At 52.0% G+C, this 23,404-nt stretch overlaps 1 protein-coding gene and 1 long non-coding RNA gene across 4 annotated transcripts; one reads left to right on the top strand and one right to left on the bottom strand.

Moving 5' to 3' along the window:
- Nucleotides 1-402: 402 nt before the first annotated feature.
- On the bottom strand, nucleotides 403-14,862 carry CCNB3 (cyclin B3). Of its 2 annotated transcripts, none has more exons than XM_059732649.1 (12): nucleotides 14,717-14,862; nucleotides 10,869-10,986; nucleotides 10,289-10,372; nucleotides 8,407-8,525; nucleotides 7,675-7,768; nucleotides 6,638-6,736; nucleotides 6,163-6,255; nucleotides 5,227-5,364; nucleotides 3,272-3,427; nucleotides 2,352-2,501; nucleotides 1,489-1,619; nucleotides 403-704 (listed from the first exon to the last, which is right to left on the bottom strand). In XM_059732649.1, the coding sequence occupies exons 2-12, from the start codon at nucleotides 10,959-10,961 to the stop codon at nucleotides 635-637; spliced, it is 1,227 nt and encodes a 408-aa protein (XP_059588632.1). In that variant the 5' UTR covers nucleotides 10,962-10,986; nucleotides 14,717-14,862; the 3' UTR covers nucleotides 403-634. The 2 variants fall into 2 exon arrangements, with proteins under 2 accessions (XP_059588632.1, XP_059588631.1); XM_059732648.1 differs by lacking the exon at nucleotides 14,717-14,862 and adding an exon at nucleotides 14,030-14,100.
- Nucleotides 14,863-15,009: 147 nt separating this feature from the next.
- Nucleotides 15,010-17,938, top strand: LOC109281800 (uncharacterized). Of its 2 annotated transcripts, none has more exons than XR_009463929.1 (3): nucleotides 15,010-15,448; nucleotides 17,230-17,590; nucleotides 17,703-17,938. It is a non-coding gene; the product is annotated as an uncharacterized LOC109281800 (long non-coding RNA). The 2 variants fall into 2 exon arrangements; XR_002088572.2 differs by having other exon boundaries at nucleotides 15,016-15,448; nucleotides 17,230-17,295.
- The last annotated feature ends 5,466 nt before the right edge of the window (nucleotides 17,939-23,404 follow it).

Here is a 23,404-nt window from a genome sequence, read left to right as displayed (position 1 = left end):
CCACCACACCTGGCTCTGGCTGATGCCAGGCCACACTTACAGGCACATCCACTGGACCTGGAGAGATGGGATACAGAACATCCAGAAACAGCACTGCAGCTGTTCAGGCAAGACAGGAAACACCCCCCAGAGCAAACCAGAAGCCAAGATACAGCCATGGCATCAGGAAACCTCAACAGCCACTGGGACAAGACTGCTCCCAGGCAGTCCAACACCGAGTCCTGCTACCATGGGGCAGGTAGTTACCTTCTCCATTTCCCTCCTTCCCACCTTGGGCCAGATCAGACAGCAGGCTCTGTGTGGCAGGAAGCATATCATTGTGTGCACAGCACCTAGCCCACCAAGGCTGGATATCAGCACTGCTGTGCTGTGACCCTGAAGCAGAGAGACTCTACCAGGAGGGGAGATAACACAATAGTTTATTGACATCTTCTAGTTTCCATTAACACTGCCACTATTTTTTCCTCCCCCTACCCTCCCTTTAATAATAAAAAATGTCTATGTACAGACTCCCCTTGGGCCAAGGGAGCACGTCACTATTTACAAGCTATATACATACAGGCTGTTCAATGTCCCATGCCATGAGTCTGGGCCGGCAGCCCCACAGGAGAGATCCTCACCCCATGTCCCAGGGCTAGCTCTTCAGAGCTTCCTCCAGCTTCAGCATGTCCATGGGCATACTCTTAGCAACTTCAAAGAAGACCCTGAAGGAGTGACAAGTCAGTCAGCGCTGGCACAACATGGAAACTCATAATATGTGACAGGATGTGAGGGGCCAGGACACCCACTAGTCCAACAGAGACCACATGACCACCAACTAGCAACAGCTTTCTCCAAAATGCCACTGGGCTCTGGAGTTAAACTGGCCTTTAATAGGAAGCCCAGGCACCTTCCCTATCAGCTGCCACTGCCTGGGCATGTCCTCCAGTCCTTCCAGGCAACCAGCACATGAATCAGTAATATAATATAAGCCCTCAAGATCCCTTTGCACAGTGCTAAGCAGCAAAGAGCTATTTGCAACCCCTTCCCAGGCTGTCTGCCTGTAAAGACACCTGCCTGGCCAGAGCTATGCAGCATTACAGAAAGGCAGACAGCAGAGGAAAGGCAGGCTCCAGCTGCCCCTGCCAAGGCCAGTGTCCAGAAGAAGTATATCTTAGCAGAAATACAAGTTGTGGGGACCAGGTGAGCCTGCAGCCCCAGCTCTCTGACTGTGCCAGCCCTGCCACAGATCATTATATGCCAGCACCCATTGTCCTCAGCTGCAGCAGTCCCAAGAGGTCAGAACCCCTGGCAGGTTCTGAACAAGCGGGGCTCAGAGCCTACAACCTGTCAATTTTCCCATCCCCTGGCCCCAGAGTGTGCTGGAAGGTAAGTACCTAATGCAGCACCCCCTGCTGGCTTAGTGGAAGACATCTCCCAGCTCCTAGTCAGAGGCAGCCCCTAGCCCCACTCCATGCAACAGGGCACAGCTGCCCAGAGATCCCTTACCGGTGGGAGTACTTGGTGCGCACAGCCTTGAGCTTGTCAAAAGGCTGATAGGTCAGCAGGAAGTTCAGCCTCTTCACCAGGGGATGCAGCTCTTGAGATGTGTAGCCACTGTAATATTCCAGGGTAGGGCTCTGCAACAAGCCAGAGACTCAGACTGGGCTGAAGCCAGCACACCACAACCAGGCCCAATGCACTTCTTTCTCCCTCTAAGGACCCTTGGAGATGGTATCCTGGGGTGGGGGTCAGATCCATGGCCCATAGACTCCACACTACACCAGTCTGGGCCCACAAAGGCTTCCCAGGTTATATCTGGTACAAACAGGATGTAGTGGAGTTCCCCATGGAAAACAAGACAAGGCTGCTGAAAGGCCTCAAGAGCAGGGGAGACTTATGCTGAGTGGAAGCAGTGTCCTCCCAGGAGATAGCCAGAGAAACTGAGTCACTGTGCTCAAGAGGTCATAGGATGTGGAACAAGCAAGCACCAGGGTTCAGAGGCCAGGCTCGTTGGATAAGGTCCTCTCTCTCCATGCTCCTGAGAGGGGAATACATACAGATTTGGGCATATCCATTGGGCTTACAACATATCTGCTGCCCAGGCCAAAGTTCCCTGCATCATCTGCCCATCACGGGGCACCTGGCACCCCATCATGGGCAACAGGAAATTTCTCCCAATGGCTCTAAGGCAGCTGGAGTATCTGTTCTCCTAGGGACAGAACCTGGCACCCTGGTCTTGGAGGAACCTGCCCGAGATGGCTCCAAAAATACAAGAGCTGCAGCGTTGCCTCCAACTCTAGCCAGCCTTCTTCTGCTAACAACTCCTAACATTAAGGGCTATGGGCTCAGGGTCAGCCTGGGACACTCACCCATCCACCAAGGTTCTTCATCTTGAGTGCCAAAAGCAAGCAGCTGGCAGCCAACTTGGAGGCGCTCTCCTGGATGTAGTCGTACTCCTGCAGAGTCATCTCGCAGATGAAGCGTGCCAGAGTCAGCGTCTCTATGTTGGTATGAGCACACTGGGACCCACACAAAGGAGAAGGAACGGCTGTGAGGACAATCCCGCCTTGCTACTGCTACCCTAGCACCAAATCCAAGCTACAAGGGGCAATCCCTCCTCCAATTCTCTACCCCCAGATCCAGAAGGATCCAGCTCCTTCTATAGAGGAGGTACACACTATATGTGTTGGTGAGTCTCAAGCTGCATTGGTTAGAGGCATGAGGTCCAGCCCTACAGCTACAACACCTGCTTTGTCACCAGTCCCCTGTAAGAAGGGCTTGTTCCACCCTTGGTGCATGGTCAAAGGGAAGGTGATCCCATGAGGGCTGGGGGCACTGGTGGCATGGGTGTCTACAGGTGCCCCACAGTCCAAGGCAGAAAGCTCTCTGCAGGTCAGCAAGGCAGCAGGTAGGTCAGCTGGCTGGGTCCCCCACCAGGGACAGGTAATCCCAAGAACCATCTCCCAGGAGCTGGAACCCAGGGCATAATCAGATGCACCCAGGTCCTTTCATGGAGTCTCCACACCCACAACTTCCACCCTCACCCCGCAGAGCTTAGTTCCAGGAAGATTTACATCTGAATCTTCCCCACAAGAGGGCAGGCCCAAGCAGCACAAACAAGAGCCTTCCGTGCAAGGGCTCTTCATTCCACTACCACCCTGGTGCAGTGGTGCAGCTTGGCTGAGGCGGCAGGGAAGACAACTCAGACACCCACCCACTGTGGTTCAGTCACAGTGATCTCCCAGACACTCCTTCCCTCCACACTCCTAGGTAGAGGCCAGGCCCTCACCTTGGCAAACCGTCGCAGGAAGCGATATGGGATAGGAATGTTGATGTCGAACTTCAGGGTCTGGAGGATGCTTATCTCCATGGCAATCAGCTCCTCCCGCTTGTAGGCATCATCACAGATGTAGAGGAAGTCATCCACGCATGGGGGGCAGCGCTCCTGCAGGAGAGGAGGAACAAGCTGTACGAACACTCAGTGCTGGAAGGACGTGCTGCATCCAGAGGTCTCTTTCTAACAAAAGGGGACACCATATTTCTTCGGCCACTGAACACCTGCCTCACCCTGTCCCAGAGCAGGGAGAAAGTTGCTGCAGTGCCTTAAACTCCCATTCTGTTTCAGAGGATATGTGCCCTGGTGTGACTATCTCCTAGGATGCACCCCATTTTTCCTGCTTGGAGAGATGTACACTGGGAGATGGAGTCCCATCCAGTGAGCCTGAACCATTGGGAGAGATGAAGAGGACCCAGGGACTCTCATGAGGCAGTGCAGAAGCAGATCCAAAAGGAGAAAATGTTTCAGTTTTCTGGCACTTGATTTCTGCCAAAGCCCTCCAGCAGGGGTGGCCAGAGTTACTCACCCTGGGAGTCACATGTGATCCTCCACTGAAGTCCAAGAGCCAGAGAGCAGGGGGAGGGGAGGGGAGGGGAGAGTGTGCTGAGCAAGCTGGAGTGGAAGTGACCCCCCCCACCCCACCGAGCTGCTCTGGCTTTCCCTACAGGGAGTGTGCCCTGGGGTAAGCGGCGCAGCTGCAGCCCCTGCCCTGGCAGCCCGGTGCCTGAGCCGGCAGGGCCAGGAGAGAAGGAGGGTGGGCTTGGGGTGCGCTCCCCACAGGGAAAGCTGGAGCAGAAGGAGGTGCCGGGCTGCGTTGCCCCCCGGAGCCGCCTCGGGGCGAAGTGGGTGGGGCTTTGGCCAATTTCCAGAGAGCTGCAAGTATCGCGCTGGCAAGCCGCATGAGGCTCATGAGCCGTGGTTTGGCCACCGTGGCCCTAGAGCCTTTTGAAAAAAGCCACCTCCACCTCCCTGCGGGAAAGCTTACTTGATCATGTTGGTGCTCCAGGCCTTTCAAACAGTTTGACAGAAGCTTTGACTAGCTTCACCCTTCCCTTACCCCTTGCTAATAACTTGCCCAGATGCTTCTTTTTCAGGATGTGGGCTCTGCTCCTCCCTCTGTTTGGCTTCTGCTCTATATACAATTTGGGCAGCCAGGGGGGGAAGAGTAGATATTTAAAAAAAAAAAAAAAAACCCAAACCAAACCCAAGAATCTCTCTAGCCAAAATCAAAACTAGCCAGTGTTGGTAGGAGGGTAATTTCCCAGTCAAAACAATTTTCAGCACAACTCTTCATTTCTGGCTGGGATAGCAACAAATGGTTGCAGCTCACACGCAGTCAGGGTACAGCACGTTTCAGGCAGTTAGCCAGGACTCGTGGGACCAAATGGCTTATTTCTGTTGTCGGGTCTAGAACTCCCTGCCCGGTGCTTTCCTTACCCACTCATCTTCCTTTTACTGCCTCAAAATAGGCAAAAGTATCTGTGAGATAAGCCACCTATATCACACTTCAGTCACAAGGCATTCAAGTAGGGTTAGCTGTAGGTTACATTCACACAGCCCTGTTGCAGAGGGATTTTGGCTGTTCTTTTTCCACTGGTAAGCATGGTTAGTGTTAGTTACAGCATTACCATACAGACTAGTTCTACAGACAGCATGTGAGCCAATCTACACCAAGACTAAAGAAAAACAGAGATGCCAAGGGCTAAAATTCCCTCCATTGCCTTGATACACTGCAGTCCCAGTCTGCAGCCCCACCTGCAGTTCTGATGGTGGGGCCTCTCAAAGATATAGGAAATAAGGGACAGAAACAACTAGACCTCTGAAGATCTGGCTTGTCCATACGCTCCCATCCTCCCCCATCTTGAGTGGCCTTTTCCCAACTCGGAGGAAGGCAAGCAATGAGTCACCTCAAATTTGGAAGCAATAAGGATGGCTGTGGAACCAATGAGCTGTAGCTTGTCTCTCATGCTGACCACCTCCACCAGGTAGTGGTCCACCAGCTTCACTGCCAGGTATAGCGTCTCATGGGTCAGCTCAAAGTTCTCCTGGAAGAGACAGCAGAGGATGAGTATATACCAGCCTGCTGGCCAGTGGCTGCCAATCACACCTACTGCCCCCAGGCAAGGGGTACAGTGACTCAGGGCTTGCTTTGTTGCCAGCTGGCAGATGGGTCAAGAAGCAGCTTCAGTCAAGTCCCCTGTGCCTTCTGCTCCTCCAGTTCACCCTCAGACAGAGCCCATAGACCATGGGGTGAAGCTAGAGTTAGCTTCACCAGCTAGGGGTAGACATGCTTCCTGTGCCAGGCAAAGGGGGATCAGGGCAGGTAAAGTGGAAATCAGCAGATGAGGGTTCCCACCCAGGCATTCACCCACTCAGGAGCAGATCAGTCTTTCTTTCAGCTTGCAATAGAGCTGAGGACCACAGAAGGCAAATCCCAGCCTGCACTAAACTAGAAGCACCAGGCTGCTGCTCTTCCTGTCAGCCCTCAGTGACACCAGCACATGGTGGATTGGGGCCTGCACTTCCACAAGGTGACCAGCACTATTCCACAGGCTGTAGAAAAACATGAGGAGCTTCCTCTGCTCCCTCACTGACCCCTGACCTCCTCCCAATGCACCATCCCACATGTTGATCTCCCCTCCCCTGCCACACACTGTTGCATGCCTTGAGGCAGCTGACCCATTTCACAGAGGGCGTAAAGAGGTTCTCCACATAGCTCCAGCTCAGGTCAGCCAGGGGGAAGGGGATGTTGTATCTCCATTTCCCTCTTAAAATCCAAACACAGGCTGACCTGTGCCCTGACCTGCTCCTCCCCAGTGTCCCCAGGCCCAGTATCTGCCCACCTGCACCTCCACCATCCAGTCCACCAGGATTGCTCTCATGTCCCAGCTGATGTCAGGCTGCTTCTTCATGTAGTCCACAAGCAAAAACTTCTCCTGCCAAAGGAGCAGCCAAGAAGCTGTTGGTGAGTTGAGCTCCTGTCTGTTGGGGCTGGAATACCTGCCCTGACTTCTGGCACCCACAGATTGCCAAGTGCATGGCCGAGTATAGCATCCTCCCTCTCACATCACCACCAGGGGTTGGGTATCACTGCCCTCCTGTCAGGGCTGGCCCCAGCAGTCTCATGCCTGCAGTGTGGGACACAAGGTGAATCCCCAGCCCTCAAACCTAGATCAGCTAAGTCAGCAGTGATGCTAAGGGGGACAGCTTTTGCAGTGGGCTGGATGCTAGAGCATGTCAAGGCAGATCTGGCCCAGCCCAGCCTGGTAGGACAGCAGATAAAACATTTTCCTCCCCTCCATCCTGCAGGTCACTGACCTCTCTCCCTCTCATGTAATCAAAGATCTCCTTGGCATACACAGCATTGGCATACGGGTCCTCCAGCTGGTACTTGTCAATGTCCTCTACTACTGGCACCTGCAGGGAAGGGGAGGAGGTTGGAACCATTGGAACAGCAAAGGAACAAAAAATACCACATGAGATGAGCCCCAAGTGTCCCAGACAGCAAGGACACACCCATATTACTGTCAAGGTGCATTCTTAACTTTCCTCAGCTAACCAGGGCTGGAACAGCAGGGGAACAAGGCACTGGGGGTTTTATCTTGGGGCACCAGCTCACATGCAAGCTCTGACTCCCTTCTGGGCTGGAATTCAAGCTGCTATACCAGTTGCTTTGTCCTTATGACTACTGTAACTCAAGTTGGCTAATTTAACTCCACTGCCATGTGGATGCTTAGAGACAGGCACTGGGCCACAGTTTTCAGACTGCTCTTTCCCAAACAGCAGGGGGTTGAGCAGTGGGACAGAGGGGTGGCAGTAGAGCCGTGTGTGAAGCAAGGACTGGAACAGCACCGGGTCTAGCACGCCTTGCCCAAGCAGCTCTCAGTGCACTACAGTCCTGCCCTGCAGCACCCCTTGCTACTCATGCATCTCACCCATGTGTATTGCAGAGGTCAGCCTCCCCTCCACCACCTCTCCCTCCAACACCTGCTCCTCACTCTGCCTGTTCCAACTCTAAGCCTCAACTAGAAGCCAGGAGCCTGGTGGGCCTGTAATGCTACACTGCTGGCAGTGTAGCATTACTCAGCAGAGGTCTCTGAGGCTTGGTCTCCCACTGTGGGACAAGCAGCAGATAAAGACATTGAGTCAATCATTAGTATCACCAGCATGAGGCACATGAGCACTCTTTAGGGACAGGATCAGATCAGGACAGGACGCTTTGTCTCCTGAGACCACAGGGGGGTGTATGAAGGCTGCAGCACAGTGACAGGGCAAGCCCACGTGCTGCTTATCCCTCCAAACCCTGTGCTCTCCCAGCAAACACTAAGAACCAAGGGAATGCCCAACTTCAACACCTGCACCAGTGCTGGCTTCTCCTGTACAGCATCATTCTTGGGGGTGGGTTTGAGTTCAGCGTGTGCCTCTGCTGGGGGAGTTTTCCTCATCGACCTGAAACACAACAGCCAGGAGAAGGTAAGTCACAGTGACAGGCTTGGCTCTCAGCCTGCTGGGGTGACTAATTAGAAAAGGGGCTGTAGCACTAGGATAGCCATAAGCCCAGAGCCCAGTATTGCATCCTCACCAATGCCCTGAAGCAGCTTCTCTAGAGGCGAGGGTAAGACCCTTCCCTTAGAGTAGTGGTTTTCAGCCTTTTTTGTACAAGTACCCATCTGTAAACACCGATGGCTAGTCCCAACCCAATAGTAAATAGTTTAAGTAGAAAACAGCCCCCTGGTCCTGCTGTTGCCCCCTGCCCCCAAGTATGTGGGCACAGGGGATGGGTGTGGGGCATGGGGGGCCTCAAGTAGCCCCATGCAGTCTGGAACTCTGCCAGCCTGCAAGGAAAAACCCATGGTTCCCCACCAGTGGGACATGCAGGTGTACGTGCCAGTTCTTTGAGTTAATACTGATACTAACAGCAGCCAGACCCCCCCACACCAGACTGATACCAGAAGTAATAGCACATTGTCACAGCTGGATAGGGGGAAAAATCCCAGAGCTGCTGTGGCAGCAGGCAGACTGGGAGTTGAGCCAGGACCATACACACATATTCATACCAAACACCCATCACCCCAATTCACACTCACTTTTTCAAGTTGATCTCATTGTTTTTCAGGACCCCAAGCGTAGCAGTGCCCTTCTGTGCCTTCTTGGGACCTGCCTTCACAGCCTCCTTCTTTCCCACGACAACCTGGTTCTTATGAGCCTGTTTGAAGAGGGAGTGACAATGAAATGGAGCTCTGAGGGACATTACTACAGCATGGCTTAGATTCCCCAGGCTCCCCAGCACTGTGTTCCATGCACCAGAGAGAACCTCTCCTTGCAGTGGTGGGTACAGAGGGTGCAGTACACCTTCGCTTGGGGCTACATTTAGGAGGATATCCTGGCCAATCACGAACAAGGAGGGAAGCTTTCAAGTCATTCTTGTCCCAAAACAGCTAGCTCCATTTGAACTAAGTGGGAACACCCATGAACTGGGATTAACTTCAGTGGCATTTTGAGGGCTTAGTGAAGGGGTTGGCAACCTTTAAAAACTGTGGGCTGGACTGGCCAGTTCAGGTCAGAAGCAGGCTGGTGGAAGGAGGCAAGGGCAGGCACTAGGACTCAGCCAGTGCTGCTGCTTTTCCCTGCCATCAGCACGTGAAAAGCATTGATCACTGCCACTTTTTCTTGTACTGGTTTGGGGAAAGTGGCTGCTGAAGCCCCACATCCATGGGCCAGATATAAAGGCCAAATCCAGCCTGTGGTCCATGGATTGCCAACCCCTGGCTTACTGAATTCCCAGTGTTCCCACCTCCAGGCCTGCTCACCAGGGTTAGAGTGACATGAAGTCCAATTTCTACAGAAGTAGATCTTGAAACTCGAGGAACTTCAAGGCATGTAGGGCTGAAGCTAAATCCCTCAGTAGCTGTACACATGTGGATCAGACCTAGGACCTCCTTTGGACTGTAACTCTCTACAGACCGCAAACACCACATGTCATAGCAGCAACACCACGTGGACCATTAGGGACTTGTAGCAAAGTGAAAATATAGGAATCTTTCTATAATGTCTCTCACAACTGGGCCCCACCTGAGACATTGTGAAGAAAGCCTGGAGCTTTGCTCTCCTTTTAGAAGGAGACTTCAAATACACTGAATGAAAAGCAGCTCTTACATAGTTCCTTTAGAACAATACACTACAGTGAGCATTCAAGTCAAGGACTTCCCAGGGAAAGGCAAGGCTGCCTATAACATTAAGACAGACTGGTGAAATATGCAGGTTTTTTCTTCCTCTGAAGCATGGGGCATGGTCCTTTCCCTAGGATCTTCTGCAAAGATATTAACTGTCTAATTCTCTCTCCTTGTAGTGGCAGGTCATTGGCAGGGCCCTCATTTCCCCTGCTTTTAGCCATGATGTTTCAGGTACTGGCCCTTGGCGCATGCAAGGGTTTGAAGTGGTGATTATGGGGCAATTCTATTATTGACTTCAAATGCAGGGAAACAGACTCATTGGCCCAGGAGGCCCCTTCAGTCCTCCATTCTTGAGTCAAGAGATCTAGTCTCTCCTGAGCAAGCAGGTTCAGTGTCTGGATTTGCTTGGAGACTGTGAGTACCATTTTGAAATCATTCCTTGGAGGCTGCTCCCATCCAGACTTAAGCAAGAGAAATACTGCATTGCTGATGTAAGTGTGGCTTAGTTGTTTGAGCACAGGGATGGGAATCAGGAGAAGAGCTGGTTCCCAGACTGATGAGGAATGACCAGTATAGGAATACAGTCTATACAGCAGACCCATTGTAAGGAAGCAGGATGTCTCATTCCCTGTCCCTCCCAACCATCTCTGCCCACACAGCCAGCACAGATACCCCAGGCTGCCGCTCCATCCCATAATAGGTAGAGGAAGATACAAGTTAGATTTAGGGTACCTGAAATCTAAGAAAAGCCCCAATTCCCAAGAAGATCCCCTGGCCCCAGCTGCTGGGTACTTACATTCGTGATGTCTCCGAATGCCGACCTCTTCTTGGGCGCACCCTGAGGTGAGGATGGGGACCGCTTTGCTTGACTGTTCTCCTCCTAGAGAAAGGGGAAAATGAGCAAAGCAGCATGACTGAGGCAACCTAGTCAGACACCAGACATGTGCTTCTCCATCCACCCTCCCGCAGCAGCTGTGCCCCCAGGGACAGGCCACAAAGGTCCAGTATACATCAGCCAAGTCACTGACATCGTGGTTGGAGCCGCTCTGCCTGTGACATTCCTCTGGCCACCTCAGAATACCCCCATGAAGTAAGGCAGTACCATTATGTCCCATTTTACAGGTGGGGAGCAGAGAACAGTACAGGCCATGTAATTTGCTCCAAGTTCACTTGGGGAGTTTGTTGAAGAGCTGGTAGTAATCCGGGTCCAGCTAAGAAGGACTATCTTTCCTTCTGGCCTCCCCACATCCTGTGACTGGGTCCCACCTTTACATGTGCTGGAGGTTCCCTCACTACTCGGTGTGGACACATGAGTATGTCTGCAGAGGCTGTGCATACAGCTGGAGAGAGAGGGAACTGCTATCCCAGAGACTCACCTTCTCAGATCTGCCATTCTCCACCGCTGGTACAGCTTTGCCAGGCCGGGGCTGTTTACTGCCCACAGTCTTGGTACTGCGTGGCATTGGCATCTTTTCTCTTTGCCTCTGAGCACAGCTAGACAGAGAAACAAGAGATGCTACCAGAAGACTACAGATTGCAAGGAACAATACAAAAAAAGTCTGGCCCTCCCCAAGCAATAAGTTATCTTGTCTCCCCCTTACAGATGGGCAAACTGAGGGGCAGGAAGGCAATGTGACTACCCAGGGGCACCCAAAAAGCTGGGTTTTGCCTCTAGTCAAAGTCCCACTGGTCTGGGACAGAGCAGTGACTACAAACCTTGACCATACCCTCAGGAATGCCAGCAGTATCTCAGTCTCATCTTGGATGAGACCCTTAAGAATATGCATCCTTTTCACTGTTTTCACAGACACCAAGCACAGCCCTTTGGGATAAAGCAGGTGTAGCTGTAGCAACAGGCCCTGGAGTTGTGTGGGGGACACTGAGCCAGGTCCTTTGGAGGCATCCCACATTAACCCCCTACCCAGTCTCACCTAGGCCCACCCCTGCCATACTAAATGGGTAATGGGACATGGTAATTATGGCAGGGTGAGGGGTCCCCTCCTAAGCAGGTTGGGCAGACACTCATCTGGGATGGTGTAGCCAGGGATGATCCTGCTTTGAGCAGGGGGCTCAACTAGATAATCTTGTGGGGTCCCTTCCAGCCCTACTTGCCTATGATCCTAAGCGCCACAGCAGTAGATGGGTCACTGGTCCAGAAAGACAAGGACAGAGACGGACAGAGGCAAAGTGCTACGGAAGCACATTGCACATGAAAAGGTCCACGGAAGAGATGGAGAAGAACCGCCAAAAAGGGTTGGGACAATGCAAGATGGGGAGTCGGTGGCATTCAAAGGGTTACAAGTGGTTCTTGCTGACCCTAACGCAATGGCATATGGAAGCCTGGCAAAGGCTGGGGGGCAGGGTGGGGTAGGGGCTTTTGTGGTAGTGGTGAGGGAAAGCAAGCAGGTTCCAGCACTGGAGAGGCAGGTTAGGATGCCTGGAGGATGGTTTAATTCTCGCAGGTGGGAGAAGGAAGAGGCTCAGCTTTTCAGCAGCAGCTTGCAAGCAGATGTACTGTACAGGGTTCAGCATGCTCTGGAGGTGGTGATCACAGAGTGGGAGGTAACAGATGAGGCAAATATTCCAGGCCACTTCTCAGCCTGGCCATCTGGCTGCTCAGGGACAACGGGAAAAGGGCACCAGCAATCAAGCATCGAGAAGCTTCCCAGGAAAAGGCTGCGCTTTTACAGCAGCTCTACCCCCTGATCATGAAGACATGGTGCTTGACCACAATTCAGTCCACATCTTCCATTATGTCTCCCTTCATCCAATATAGGAGGTCTCCCAAGATCAGTTCCTTGCCATTGTAAGAGACTATATCAGATGACCCCTTCGGTAAGGGTATGATTATGACTAAGCATCAGGTTCACTGGTGGAAGAGAAGCTGCAAGCAGGGGAAATGGACACTCCAGATGGAAAAGCCAAAATCAGTCTGGCAAAGGGGGCTGCTCAAAGGCAGGTGCAGAGAGGAGAAGCACGTGCCAGATAGCCAAACCATGCCTAGCACACTGAGAGCCTTATTTGTTCAGTATCTCTGATGGTGCCAATCTCAACACATGGCTGCAGTTCTGGAGAACAAAACACAACAGAGGATTTTGATGACTGATGAGGGCAGAGACAGCTCACCCCCAGAGGAGCTGAAAAGCCTCTTGTCCAAAGCAAAAGCTGATATGTATTGCCAAGGGCAGAATGCAGCCTGCCAGGACTTCAGGGTCAATTTCCATACATGCTTCTACCGACAATTGCACTGGGCCATCTATGGCTCAGGTCTCGCCCAGCTTTTGAGAGAGAAATCTGGGCTCTTGCAACTTCCACTCACTCCTGGAATCACTGTTATAACACACCTTAAAAAAAAAAAATCAATCCTTCCCCTTCCAGCCCAGCACAGCTGTTTTTGGAGAACATGTTCTGAAACACTCCCCTCACTTCTCACTTTAATCCATAGATCTCTAAAAGGAGGAGGAAACATCATTACCCACTTCTTAAAGATGGGGGCAACAGAGGTCTAGGAAGGTGAAGTGGCTTGCCCAAGGTCACCAAGAAATCCAGTGGCAGAGCTGGGCTGAATTCTGGCCCGTCCTAGCCCAGGGTTCTTACCAGCTGGAACAGGCTGCCATGAGAGTCTGCACAATAAAAGGGAACCCTACAAATGGTCTCTGTGGATTTGGTGCTGAACTGTCAGCCCAGAAGAGCAAAGCTTGTTTTACTGCAGGATAGTAGAGCCTGGGCAGCTGCACCTAAACCTGACCCAGATGGGACAGGGAGTTCAGTCTCTACAGCTTCCTTAGCTTTTGGCCTATTGCTTCATGTGCCACTGAGAAACAACCTACCTATACCCCCAGCTCCTAGGGACTGGAGAGAGACACTCCCCACCATACACATCACTGGTGCCAAGACAGTTTTGTTACCACAGATAGATCAGTGATGCTTAGTCAGGGTGTCATGGCACTGCTCCATGTGATGTTAGCACCGTTAGGTGTGCAACCCTAATTCACAGGATAAACCCAGGGATTTAAAAGGAAAAGCCATGGTGTCAAAAACATTCTGACCTGCTGTCGGCTTCCTGAGTTCTCTGCATTTTTCTCTAGTCAAAAACTGAGTGAAAATTAAGAGCTGGCATTTTTCAAGGGATGCCTTGAGGCTAGAAGGTTGAGGACCACTGCCATCGATCTAGCTGCATCACAAACACCTCTAATGATACCATCACCACAACAGCATCGGTCTGCAGCGCTCGATTCAAACAAGCAGTTAAGCAGCAAAAGGCCCTGGAGCCCATGGCAATTCCCCAGCTCTTGTACATCGGTGCGTTTAATGCGAAAGCAGCACATCGGACCCTCCTGAGCTAATAGTGACAACCTATGTGGCTGCGCCTCAACACTGCCAGTGCCCTCAGCAGGCTAATGCATTCAGAGCCAAATTGCTGCAACCACTAAAAATCACCAGAGCGATGTCAGGAAGAAACGGGGACTTCTGTCCTTTGAAGGAGTTGGGGGATGGACAACTAGAAAGACCCATTTTTCTATAGCACCAAACAGACCTGCGGCTCCCCCCCGACGCTCCTGGGGCCCTTTGGGGCTGCTCAGCCAGGCTCATGCCTGCCCGAGCTCCTCGCCCAGGGTGAGACAGGGCAGGGGTGAGCATCCGCTTCCTAGGCCCTTCCCGCAGGCTGGACGGAGCTGCCGTTGCCCCCGAGGGACCAATGCAAACCCAGACCCGGGGTCCCGAGCTGCTGCTGCTGCGGGAGAGGTGCAGACAAGGCCGCCCGGACCGGCACAGCGCCCGCAGCTCCACTGTAAGCAAGAGCCGTCCGCGGGAGAGGAAGCCACCACCGCCCTTGCCGTCCGGCCATGGTGCGGCGCCCCGCCGCTTGCTCCCCAGCACCAGGAGACGGAGGGACCAGGCCCGGCTGCGCCTTCCCCTGCAGTGGCCGAGCAGCAGCTCGGGACAAGGCCAAGTGCAGCCCGGCCCCGGGGCCCGGCGCGCACGACCAGGAGGACTGGGAAGTGCCCCGCGACTCCCCCGCGGGCATCGGCCGGAGCGGAGCGGAGCGGAGCGGGGGGCGGCCCGGCTCGGCCACGCGGCGGCGGGCGGGGCGCCCGAGCTGGGCGAGTGTCCGCGCGCGCGTGGGGCTGCGGTGGGGCGGGCGCGCACGCGTGGGCGGCCAATCGCTAGCGCCGGCAGCCGCTGCGCTCCCCACGCCCGGGCACGACGGCCCCGCGCTCACCTGCCCGCTCCAGCCACGGCCCCGGCCCCGAGCCCGGCTCCGCTCGGCTCCGCTCGGCTCGGCACCCGCTGCACCGCTGCAACCTGCGATTTTGAAAACTGCGGCCCCGGCAGCCGGCGGCCTCTGATTGGCCACGCGACAGCCAATCAGAAAGCCGGGAAGAATGCGGTTGCTACGGGTGGTTCTTAGGGATTTTAAAAATCGGCTCCCCCCGCCAATGGGGAGGCGGAAGGAGGCGGGTCTTTCTTAGCCTTTGCTCTGATTGGCTGCAGGGCCGCGGCTTAGTTTAAATTAGTGTTAAAGGGCCAAGCGTCCGTGAGACTCTTCGCAGGGACGTGATGGAGCGTTGCTGACCCGGGGGAGGCGCCTCTGGCGCTGGGTGGAGGCCTGGGAACTCACTGCACGTGTGCCCAGGCCCCTCGGCCCTGCGCGAGTCTCCGCGGCCTTTCAGCCAGGAGAGCCCACGGCTGCCGGGCCCTGTGGGCACCCTCCGGGGTAAGACCGGCCCTGCCAGGCTCTTGTGCCCCTGCGCAGTCGCAGCGCCCGGCCACGCACGTGGGGCCAGGACCCGCCACACTCCCGGGACAGCTGCCTCCAAACCGGCTGCTGCTGCGCGGTGTCAGGCACCAGCTGTAGCTGGTGGGCGCTTTGCAGAGCAGGACGGTCATTTGCACCGCGTGGGGATTGCTGGCCAGTCTCCAGTTATTGCACAGGTCACCAGTCAATTGTGTAGTAAGTATATGGCACATGTGGCGGGTCTCAATTTACTGTGCAATTCACGTACAGTAAATTGCTGTAATATGTGTAATGCGTAGAGACATGTTTTTCACCTACGTGTCTGGCAGGTGACGACAACTATCTGCTCCTGGATGGGATCACAAGTTATTTACTAAATGGCCTGCTATCCATTGGCGCACATTTCTCTCCTCCCTATACGTTGTCTGTGCGCCTCCTTTCCTAGCACCTGATGAAGTGAGCTTCAGCCCCTGAAGGCTTGTGATACACACACACACATACATCACTATAATCATATATACATTTGTGTGTGTGTGCATGTCTGTATATATGTAGACACACATATACACATCTATCTTGGTTAGTCTCTAATTTACTCTGCCTTCTACCTGCCCCACCCAAGCCTCTGACAGCTCCTCCATGGGTTTGACACATCAGGCTCTTCCTGACATGCTGGATGCTCCTAATATCACCAGGTAGAATAATGGTGATTAACTATGGTGAGAAACCCTCATCACTTCAGAAAGCCAGTGCAGCACAGCAGAGCTCCCACCACCTGCCCTCATGCCCCAGGAGCAGCTCTGGGCTTCTGAACCTGAGCTGCCCCTTTGTAGCTGCTATGGGGCAGCCCCCTCTGGCTGTCTGCTGCCTCACAGCAAGGCGGGGGGTGGGGAGAGCTTGCAGCTCTGGGGAGTTCACAGACCCTTTGCTGCCTTGCTGTTAGGACCCCACACCAAGTGGGACTTGAAGGAGCTCCAGCTGGCACCCCCTTTCCCACAGCCACCAGGCACAGGTCAGGACACAAGAAGAAACAGACTCTACAACCAGCTACAGTGAATTCTCTGTCTAGCCCTGATCAGAGAAGCCCCAGGGGCTGGCTCCACTGTCTTGATGCCTGCTGGTGACTTGCTTGACCTTGCTTCAACGGCAGCATGGTGCTGGGGCAGCTAACTCTGTACCAGGCAAAGGGGCATCCTACACTGTAGTTGTTCCTGGACTAAGGTGGCTTTGCATGGTCTTAGGTCTCTATGCATCCTTTTCTGAGTCCTTTCTCATGTCAATTAGGATATGGGGTGGGGACCTTGCTCTTCTGGGAGTCTAAGCCCCTTTCTTTTACCTCCCAGCATTAGCAGGGCTCTGGGGGTACTCTGTCTCCTTGCAGCACCAAGCACCCTAGAGGCTGAATACAGACATGTACTGTGCATCGAATAAAGGTTACAAACACTAATGGTAGAGAGGGGCCAGAGAAGGAACAGTTCACATCTCATAGCTATGAGTGTAGACCCTGTTCATCTCTACCAGCTCCAAAGGACTGTAGCCAAATGTAGGCCTCTTATTCAGCCCAAGTCCTTTGCTTTAATGAAAACCTGTACTCTGCTTTTTAAACTTAAAAACTCAACCAAAAAATCTTAACTTCTTTTAAACCTTGGGAACATCTCAGTGTCTTAAGAACATCTCAGTGAGATGAACTGGCCACTTTGCACCTACAACCCCTCATTTATCTTGTACTACTGCTGAAGCTGCTCAGGGCTCTGACATGTTTCATAATGCATAACTGTGAATTCAGCCCCTGATGTTAATTGAAGACAGCTTGTGCATGTATTTCGATGTCCTGGTCCTTCCACTTGTTTTTCTAATCATGAGTATGTGTTTGGTGGAGGAGTGGCATGGAAGGAGGGGTGTGGGAGGAGGGGCATGGTCTCACTGTAGAATTCAAATCATTCTGGGATCATAAGACTCATGGAAATGACACTGATGCCTTGCCTTTCTGAATACAGATCCTTCCTCTACACCCCATGCCAGCCAGGACAGGAGAAGGAAGTGCTCCCAGGCCTTCCCAGATGGTGAGGATTGGCATCATGGGAATTCATATGGGAACCAACAAACTTTTTTTTTTTTGCAAAAAAAAAAATATGTAGGTAGACAGATGGTAGGGCTGTGCAACGCTTTGGGTGGTGATTCAATTTGGAGATTTGGCCTGCTTCGGCAGCTGAATCTTCGAATCCGAATCGAATCAGGAGACCAATAAAAAGGTCTGAATCAATTCGAAGCTCTCTGAATCGCTTTGGAAAAGATTCAGAGAGCTTTGGAGATTTGGGCAGTCACTGCTGCAGGGAGCTGGACCTGGACTCCATGCGGGTAAGTAGGGGGCGGGGGAAGGGGGTTTGGAGGAGGGGGAAGGGGACCATGGGGGGACCCTGCCAGGCCCCTGTTGTGTCTTATTGCATTTTCCTTGTACTGTCCCTTTAAGGCCAAAGCCCTCCCGTCCAGCACTGCAGGGTTCGGCTGTTTTGTGGCAGTTCTGCAGCACTGGGACCCCCTGTTCTCTGCCATGTGGAGCCAGGGGCATCCTTGGTTCCTCTCCCTCCACAGGACTGGACTGAGTCAAGTCAGAGGCAGAGCAGGTATAGGATCTGCATACTGATGCAGCTGTTCACCTTGGATATGATTCCAGAGATTTGTAATAATAAATATGTTAGTTCAACACAGCAGTGTCCAGAGTGTTGTTGCTGAACTCACAACATATCATCTGGCAACGAGGATGGGATCCTTTGCTGAGAAGACGCCCCTAGATTGTGGGACACCGTGCTCAGACCAGGCTGTGTTTTGCGATCAGAAGGAAGGTTATTTTCTTCTTTTTTTCTCTCTAATACGGCTGATGTTAGTTAAAATGGCCACATTGGGTCACATAGAAGAATTTGATGTGAGCCAGCTGGCTTCTTGGGACTCTTATGGTGAGGGGCTATCCTATTACCTGGAAGCCAGCAAAGTGGAAAACCCAGCACAGAAGTGTGTGATCCTCCTGACAGTCTGTGGTGCCAAAACATTTGCCATTGTTCGCTCCCTCACAACTTCTGCCTTACCAAACACTAAGTCTTATGCTGAACTAAATGCCCTGCTAAAGGCACATTTTTGCCCATGGCTATCTGTTACCCTGCAGAGATTTCATTTTTTTAAATGGAACCAAAAGGCCAATGAAGGCATAGCAAATTACCTGGCTGAGCTCTGTTGTCTTGCCAAATTTTGTGAGTTGGGGATCTCCTGGATGGCCTGCTTTGTGACCATCTTACCTGCGGGGTTCAAGATGAAGCAATCCAACCTCGTCTGCTCTCTGAACCAAAATTGACCTTGGCTACTGCACAAGAAAAAGCCTTGGCAGTTGAAGCAACATCCCATGATGTGAGAGAAATTCACCAGGTGTTCTCCAGCAATGTCCACTTACTCCAAAAAGGTCATGAATCAGATCATCACCAGCAAATTCAGCGGATTATACCCTCACCAACAGCGCCACGTAAGCCAATTAGTCCACAGACATGTTTGAGTTGTGGTGGCCAACACAGACAAAGGGCGTGCAGGTTTAGGAATTCGGAGTGCCATGCCTGCAAGGAGAAGGGCCACATAGAGAGGGTTTGCCGCTCGAAGGCCAGTTCCAGGAGACAAAGACTGTGGCAAATGTATTCACTCCCAATGTACTCACAGATTAGAGTCCTTCCCAGAATGTGAGGTACAAAAACCATATTTGATTCAAAATGTTGGTGTTGTCGAAACTCAAGGTTCTGAGATGATTGCAACTGTAGTAATAAATGAAAAGAAGTGCAAAATGAAAGTGGACTCGGGTTCGGGAGTATCCCTCATAGATGAAAACACATTCTTCCAGTTGTTTCGGCACCCTCTCCCCAAGTTAGTGAAACTGAGTGTCACCTGTGTGACTACAATGGACAGATTGTGGAAACTTTGGGTAGCTGCAGTGACGATGTCCAGTACGGATCTGTTAGACAGCATCTACCCCTCATTGTCACTAAGGGTTCCCGTAAAAGTCTTCTGGGGAGAAATTGGTTCTCACCATTGGGAGTCAGTATTCAAGGCGTATACAGTCTCTGCACAGAAAGTCTGGAAAGGCTTGCAAGGGAGTTTCCCCAGGTATTCTCCAAGGAATTAGAAACTTACTCTGGTCCACCTGTGACGTTCCAAATGGATCCTGTGATAGCCCCTATCTGTATGAAGGTTTGGAATATACCTTTCGCACTGCGGCCAAAGTTTAATGCAGAATTTGATCGGCTTATCGCACAAGGTGTCCTCGAGTCAATCGTACAGACAAGCTGGCCCACACCAGTTCCTGTTTTAAAACCTAACGGCAGTGTTCGCATCTGTGGGGATTACACATGCACTGTTAATAAAGCACTTAAGCATGATCTGCACTCAGTGCCTGCCATTAACCAGTTACTATCTGTTTTTGCAGGAGGGAAGGTTTTTGCCAAACTGGACCTCACTCAAGCCTATCAGCAATTGATAGCGGATGACAAGGCTGCTGAGGCCCAAACAATAATTACACACTGGGGAGCGTCCCGTGTCAGGGGCCTCCAGTTTGGAATTTCTGTGGCACCAGGAATTTTCCAGCGGTTCATGGAGAAAATGCTAGCAGGAATTACCGGGGTTGTTCCATACTTTGATAATGTGTTGATCATGGGGCTATCTAGAGAGAAACTCACTGAGAGACTCAGAGAAGTTTTACAGAGATTCGATAAAGCAGGTATCAGAGTAAAAAGAGAAATGTCAACTGGGAGTTTTCAGTATCAACTTTCTGGGATATCAAATTGATGCCTCTGGCATTTACCCAGCTGAAGACAAGGTAAAAGCAATACATGGTGCCCCTATACCAAAATGTAGACAGGTTCTTCAAGCATTCTTAGGACTTCTCAACTTTTATCACATCTTGAAAGACAAAGCGACCATAGCAGAGCCCCTTCATTACTTACTGGATAAAGGAACTCAGTGGAAGTGGATTTGCCAGCACAACAAAGCCTTCCAGGGCATCAAGAAGTTGCTGACATCAGACTCTGTCCTTTTCACTATGATGAGCAGAAGCCACTGTCCATTACTTGTGATGCCTCACTGTTTGGTGTTGGTGCTGTCCTCAGTCACACGTTGCCTGATGGCATGGATGTATGTACTTGTTGCTTTTTACTCAAGAACAATGACTTCAACTGAGAGGAATTATGCACAGATTGATAAAGAAGCATTGGCAATCATTGCAGGAGTTTAAAAAAATTCACAATTACATTTATGGCCGCAAATTCAAAATCTGAACAGCCCACAAACACCTTCTTGGAATTTTTACTACAGAAGTACCAACTCCTCCTATTTTGTCTCCTCGTATGCAATGCTGGAGCATCATGCTAAACGCATGTGACTATACACTCGTGTATAAACCTGGGAAAACGATTGCAAATGCTAATGCACTGAGCCGCCTACCACTACAAATACCTGATTGTGTTACCCCTCCACCAGTGGAAGTTCTCATCCATGTCAGAATCCATGTCAGAAGACCCTCTCCAGGCTGATCAGATTGCAAGGATGACTGCAAAAAACCCTATCCTTGCCCATGTCCTCAACTGGGTGTGGAGGGGCTGGCCTGCAGACAAATTGGCTGAGGAATTCAGTCCACTTTCATCATGTCACTGTGAGCTGTCTGCACACAACAGGTGTCTCATGTGGGGAAATTGTGTCATAATTCTAAAAGCAGGATGCCAAATCATATTGACAACACTGCATGCAGCACACCCAGGCATTGTGAGGATGAAAGCACTGGCTAGAAGTTATGTTTGGTAGCCAGGTATGGACAATGACATAGAAAGTGTTGTGAGGGAGTGCAGTATTTGTCAAGCAACCCATCATAATACATTGAAGGCACCAGTATTCCCTTGGGAAATGACAAAGGAACCCTGGTCATCCATCCACATTGCTTTTGCTGGCCCTTTTCAAGGTAAGAATTCCTTAATTGTTGTTGACTTGTACTCAAAATGGCTTGAAGTGATTACTGTCTCAACTCTTACATCAACTGCCACTGTAACAGCTCTCTGTCAGCTGTTTGCAACCCATGGGGTGCCCAACACTATCGTTTCTGATAATGGCAGTGCATTCACCTCAGCTGAGTTCTGAGGTTTTCCCAGCCACAAATTAATTTGAACTGTTACCATTGCACCACGCAGGCCACAGGCCAATGGGCAAGCTGAGCCAATGGTGCAGACTACAAAAGATGCACTGAAAAGGACTGTTGTAGGAGACAGACTGGCCATATTTCTGTTTGCTCAACATGAAATTCCTTGACCTACAACAGGGTCTAGCCCAGCAGAGTTTGTTGTGGGGGGTCGTCTCAAGACATGCCTTGACCGTGTTAACCCAGACCTTGTGAGAGACATGCAGTTTCGGAAAGAAAAGAAATTGGACTCCGCATTGGCATCTGGTACCTTACGCCTTTTTGTTTCACAAGAGACTGTGTTTGCTCAGAACTAAGGGACAGGCCCACGGTGGGTTCAGTCTAAAATTGTAAGTGTCAAAGGACCCGTATCATACAGTCTAGACTAATCACAGACAAGTTTGGAGACATCATGTGGACCAGCTGCGTGGGCATTCTCCTACTGATAACCCTTCACCTGAGCAATCTCCAAGCACCAATCCACCACTGACAGACATGGATTCATTGGGGAAGTGCCTACCTGTTTCTATCAATGCAAACCCTTTGCCATTGCTGTCAGAAGGAAGCATCACTGTTGAGTCTCCAGATAGGCTGACAGGGCCATCATCTGTTGAACCCCTCACTGAGTCAGGCTCTATGAGAAGACCACAGCAAAAGTGGAGTCCTCCCAAATAGTTGGCTGAATATTCTGTCTAGGGCAGGCTTGTCCAACATATGGCCCGTAGGCCGCTATGCAGCCCGCCAAGCCATTTTCTGGCAGAGGTACCACTGTCCCTCGCTCAGGACAGGCAGGCAGAGGAGGGGAGGGCCAGGTGCTGCTCTCCTGCCGCGGCGGCTGCCTGCACCCTCCTGGGGGCCATTTGCCTTCACCACAGGGAAGCACGGAGGAGCGGAGTGGCCTGTGTTCCCCCGAGGTCGTCCCCTGCCGGGAGCCACCGTGGGCAGACCAGGCCTGAGACCCTGGCAGGCTGGGAACTGGCTTCGCTCCCGCAGTTCCGCCGTCCCCCGTCTCACGCTTTGGCTGGGCCCCAGCCATGCCTGCCCAAGCACTGCCAAGACTTTGGGCAGCGGTGTTGCTGGTGTGCGCAAAGCCTGGGGAAGCAGTGGCATAGGCAGCCCCTTGGCCTGCGTGAGGACACTGGCTACATCGGTTTGGTCACATATTTTAACACAGCTGTCAAATATCTTCTGGGGTTGCCTTCAAATGGTGGTCGTAGTAGGCAAAAGGGGGGCCCCAGCTGTTGGGATGGCTGGTCCAGGACATCATTTGCTGTAGTTTGTCATTAGCTGAGCACAGGGGGTTTATGCCAGCTTTGCCTTATTTCAGGCTTGTCTAACATACGGCCCGCAGGGTGATAAAATATGAATATGGCTCGCCGACCCACTGGGTGATAAAAAGTTCATGATCTGGCCCCACATTCAAAAAGGTTGGACACCCTTGGTCTAGGGGAAAGGGGTGTTATGGCTTATTGTGTTTTCCTAGTACTGTCCCGTTAAGGCCAAAGCCCTCCTGTCCAGCACTGCAGGGTTCAGCAGTTTTGTGGCAGTTTTGCAGCACTGGAACTCCCTGTTCTCTGCCATGAGGAAGCAGGGGCATCCTTGGTTCCTCTCCCTCCACAGGACTGGACTGTGTCAAGTCAGAGGCAGAACAGGTATAGGATCTGCATACATTTACTGATGCAGCTATTAAGATCCACCGGGATATGATTCCAGAGAGTTATAATAGTAAATAACGGTTAGTTCAACACAGCAGTGTCTAGAGTGTTGTTGCTGAACTCACAACATATCAGCCCCATCCCCTGCCTGTTCCCCCAGCTCTCCCAAGTGCCCCCTGACCCCCGCCCACTCTCCCAGCCTCCCACCTCATGGCTACCCTGCCTGGCCCAGCTCCAGGCTCTTTAAAAACAACAAACAAAGCCCCAAATTCACCAGCTGCTGCAGGGGCCTTGGGGCTTCTGGGAGTTTGTGGAAGAGCG

This window comes from Alligator mississippiensis, chromosome 8, assembly GCF_030867095.1.
Source record: "Alligator mississippiensis isolate rAllMis1 chromosome 8, rAllMis1, whole genome shotgun sequence".
Classification (NCBI taxonomy): Eukaryota; Metazoa; Chordata; order Crocodylia; family Alligatoridae; genus Alligator; species Alligator mississippiensis.
The sequence above is the reverse complement of the archived record's forward strand: the minus strand, read 5'-3'. Positions and strand labels throughout refer to the sequence as shown.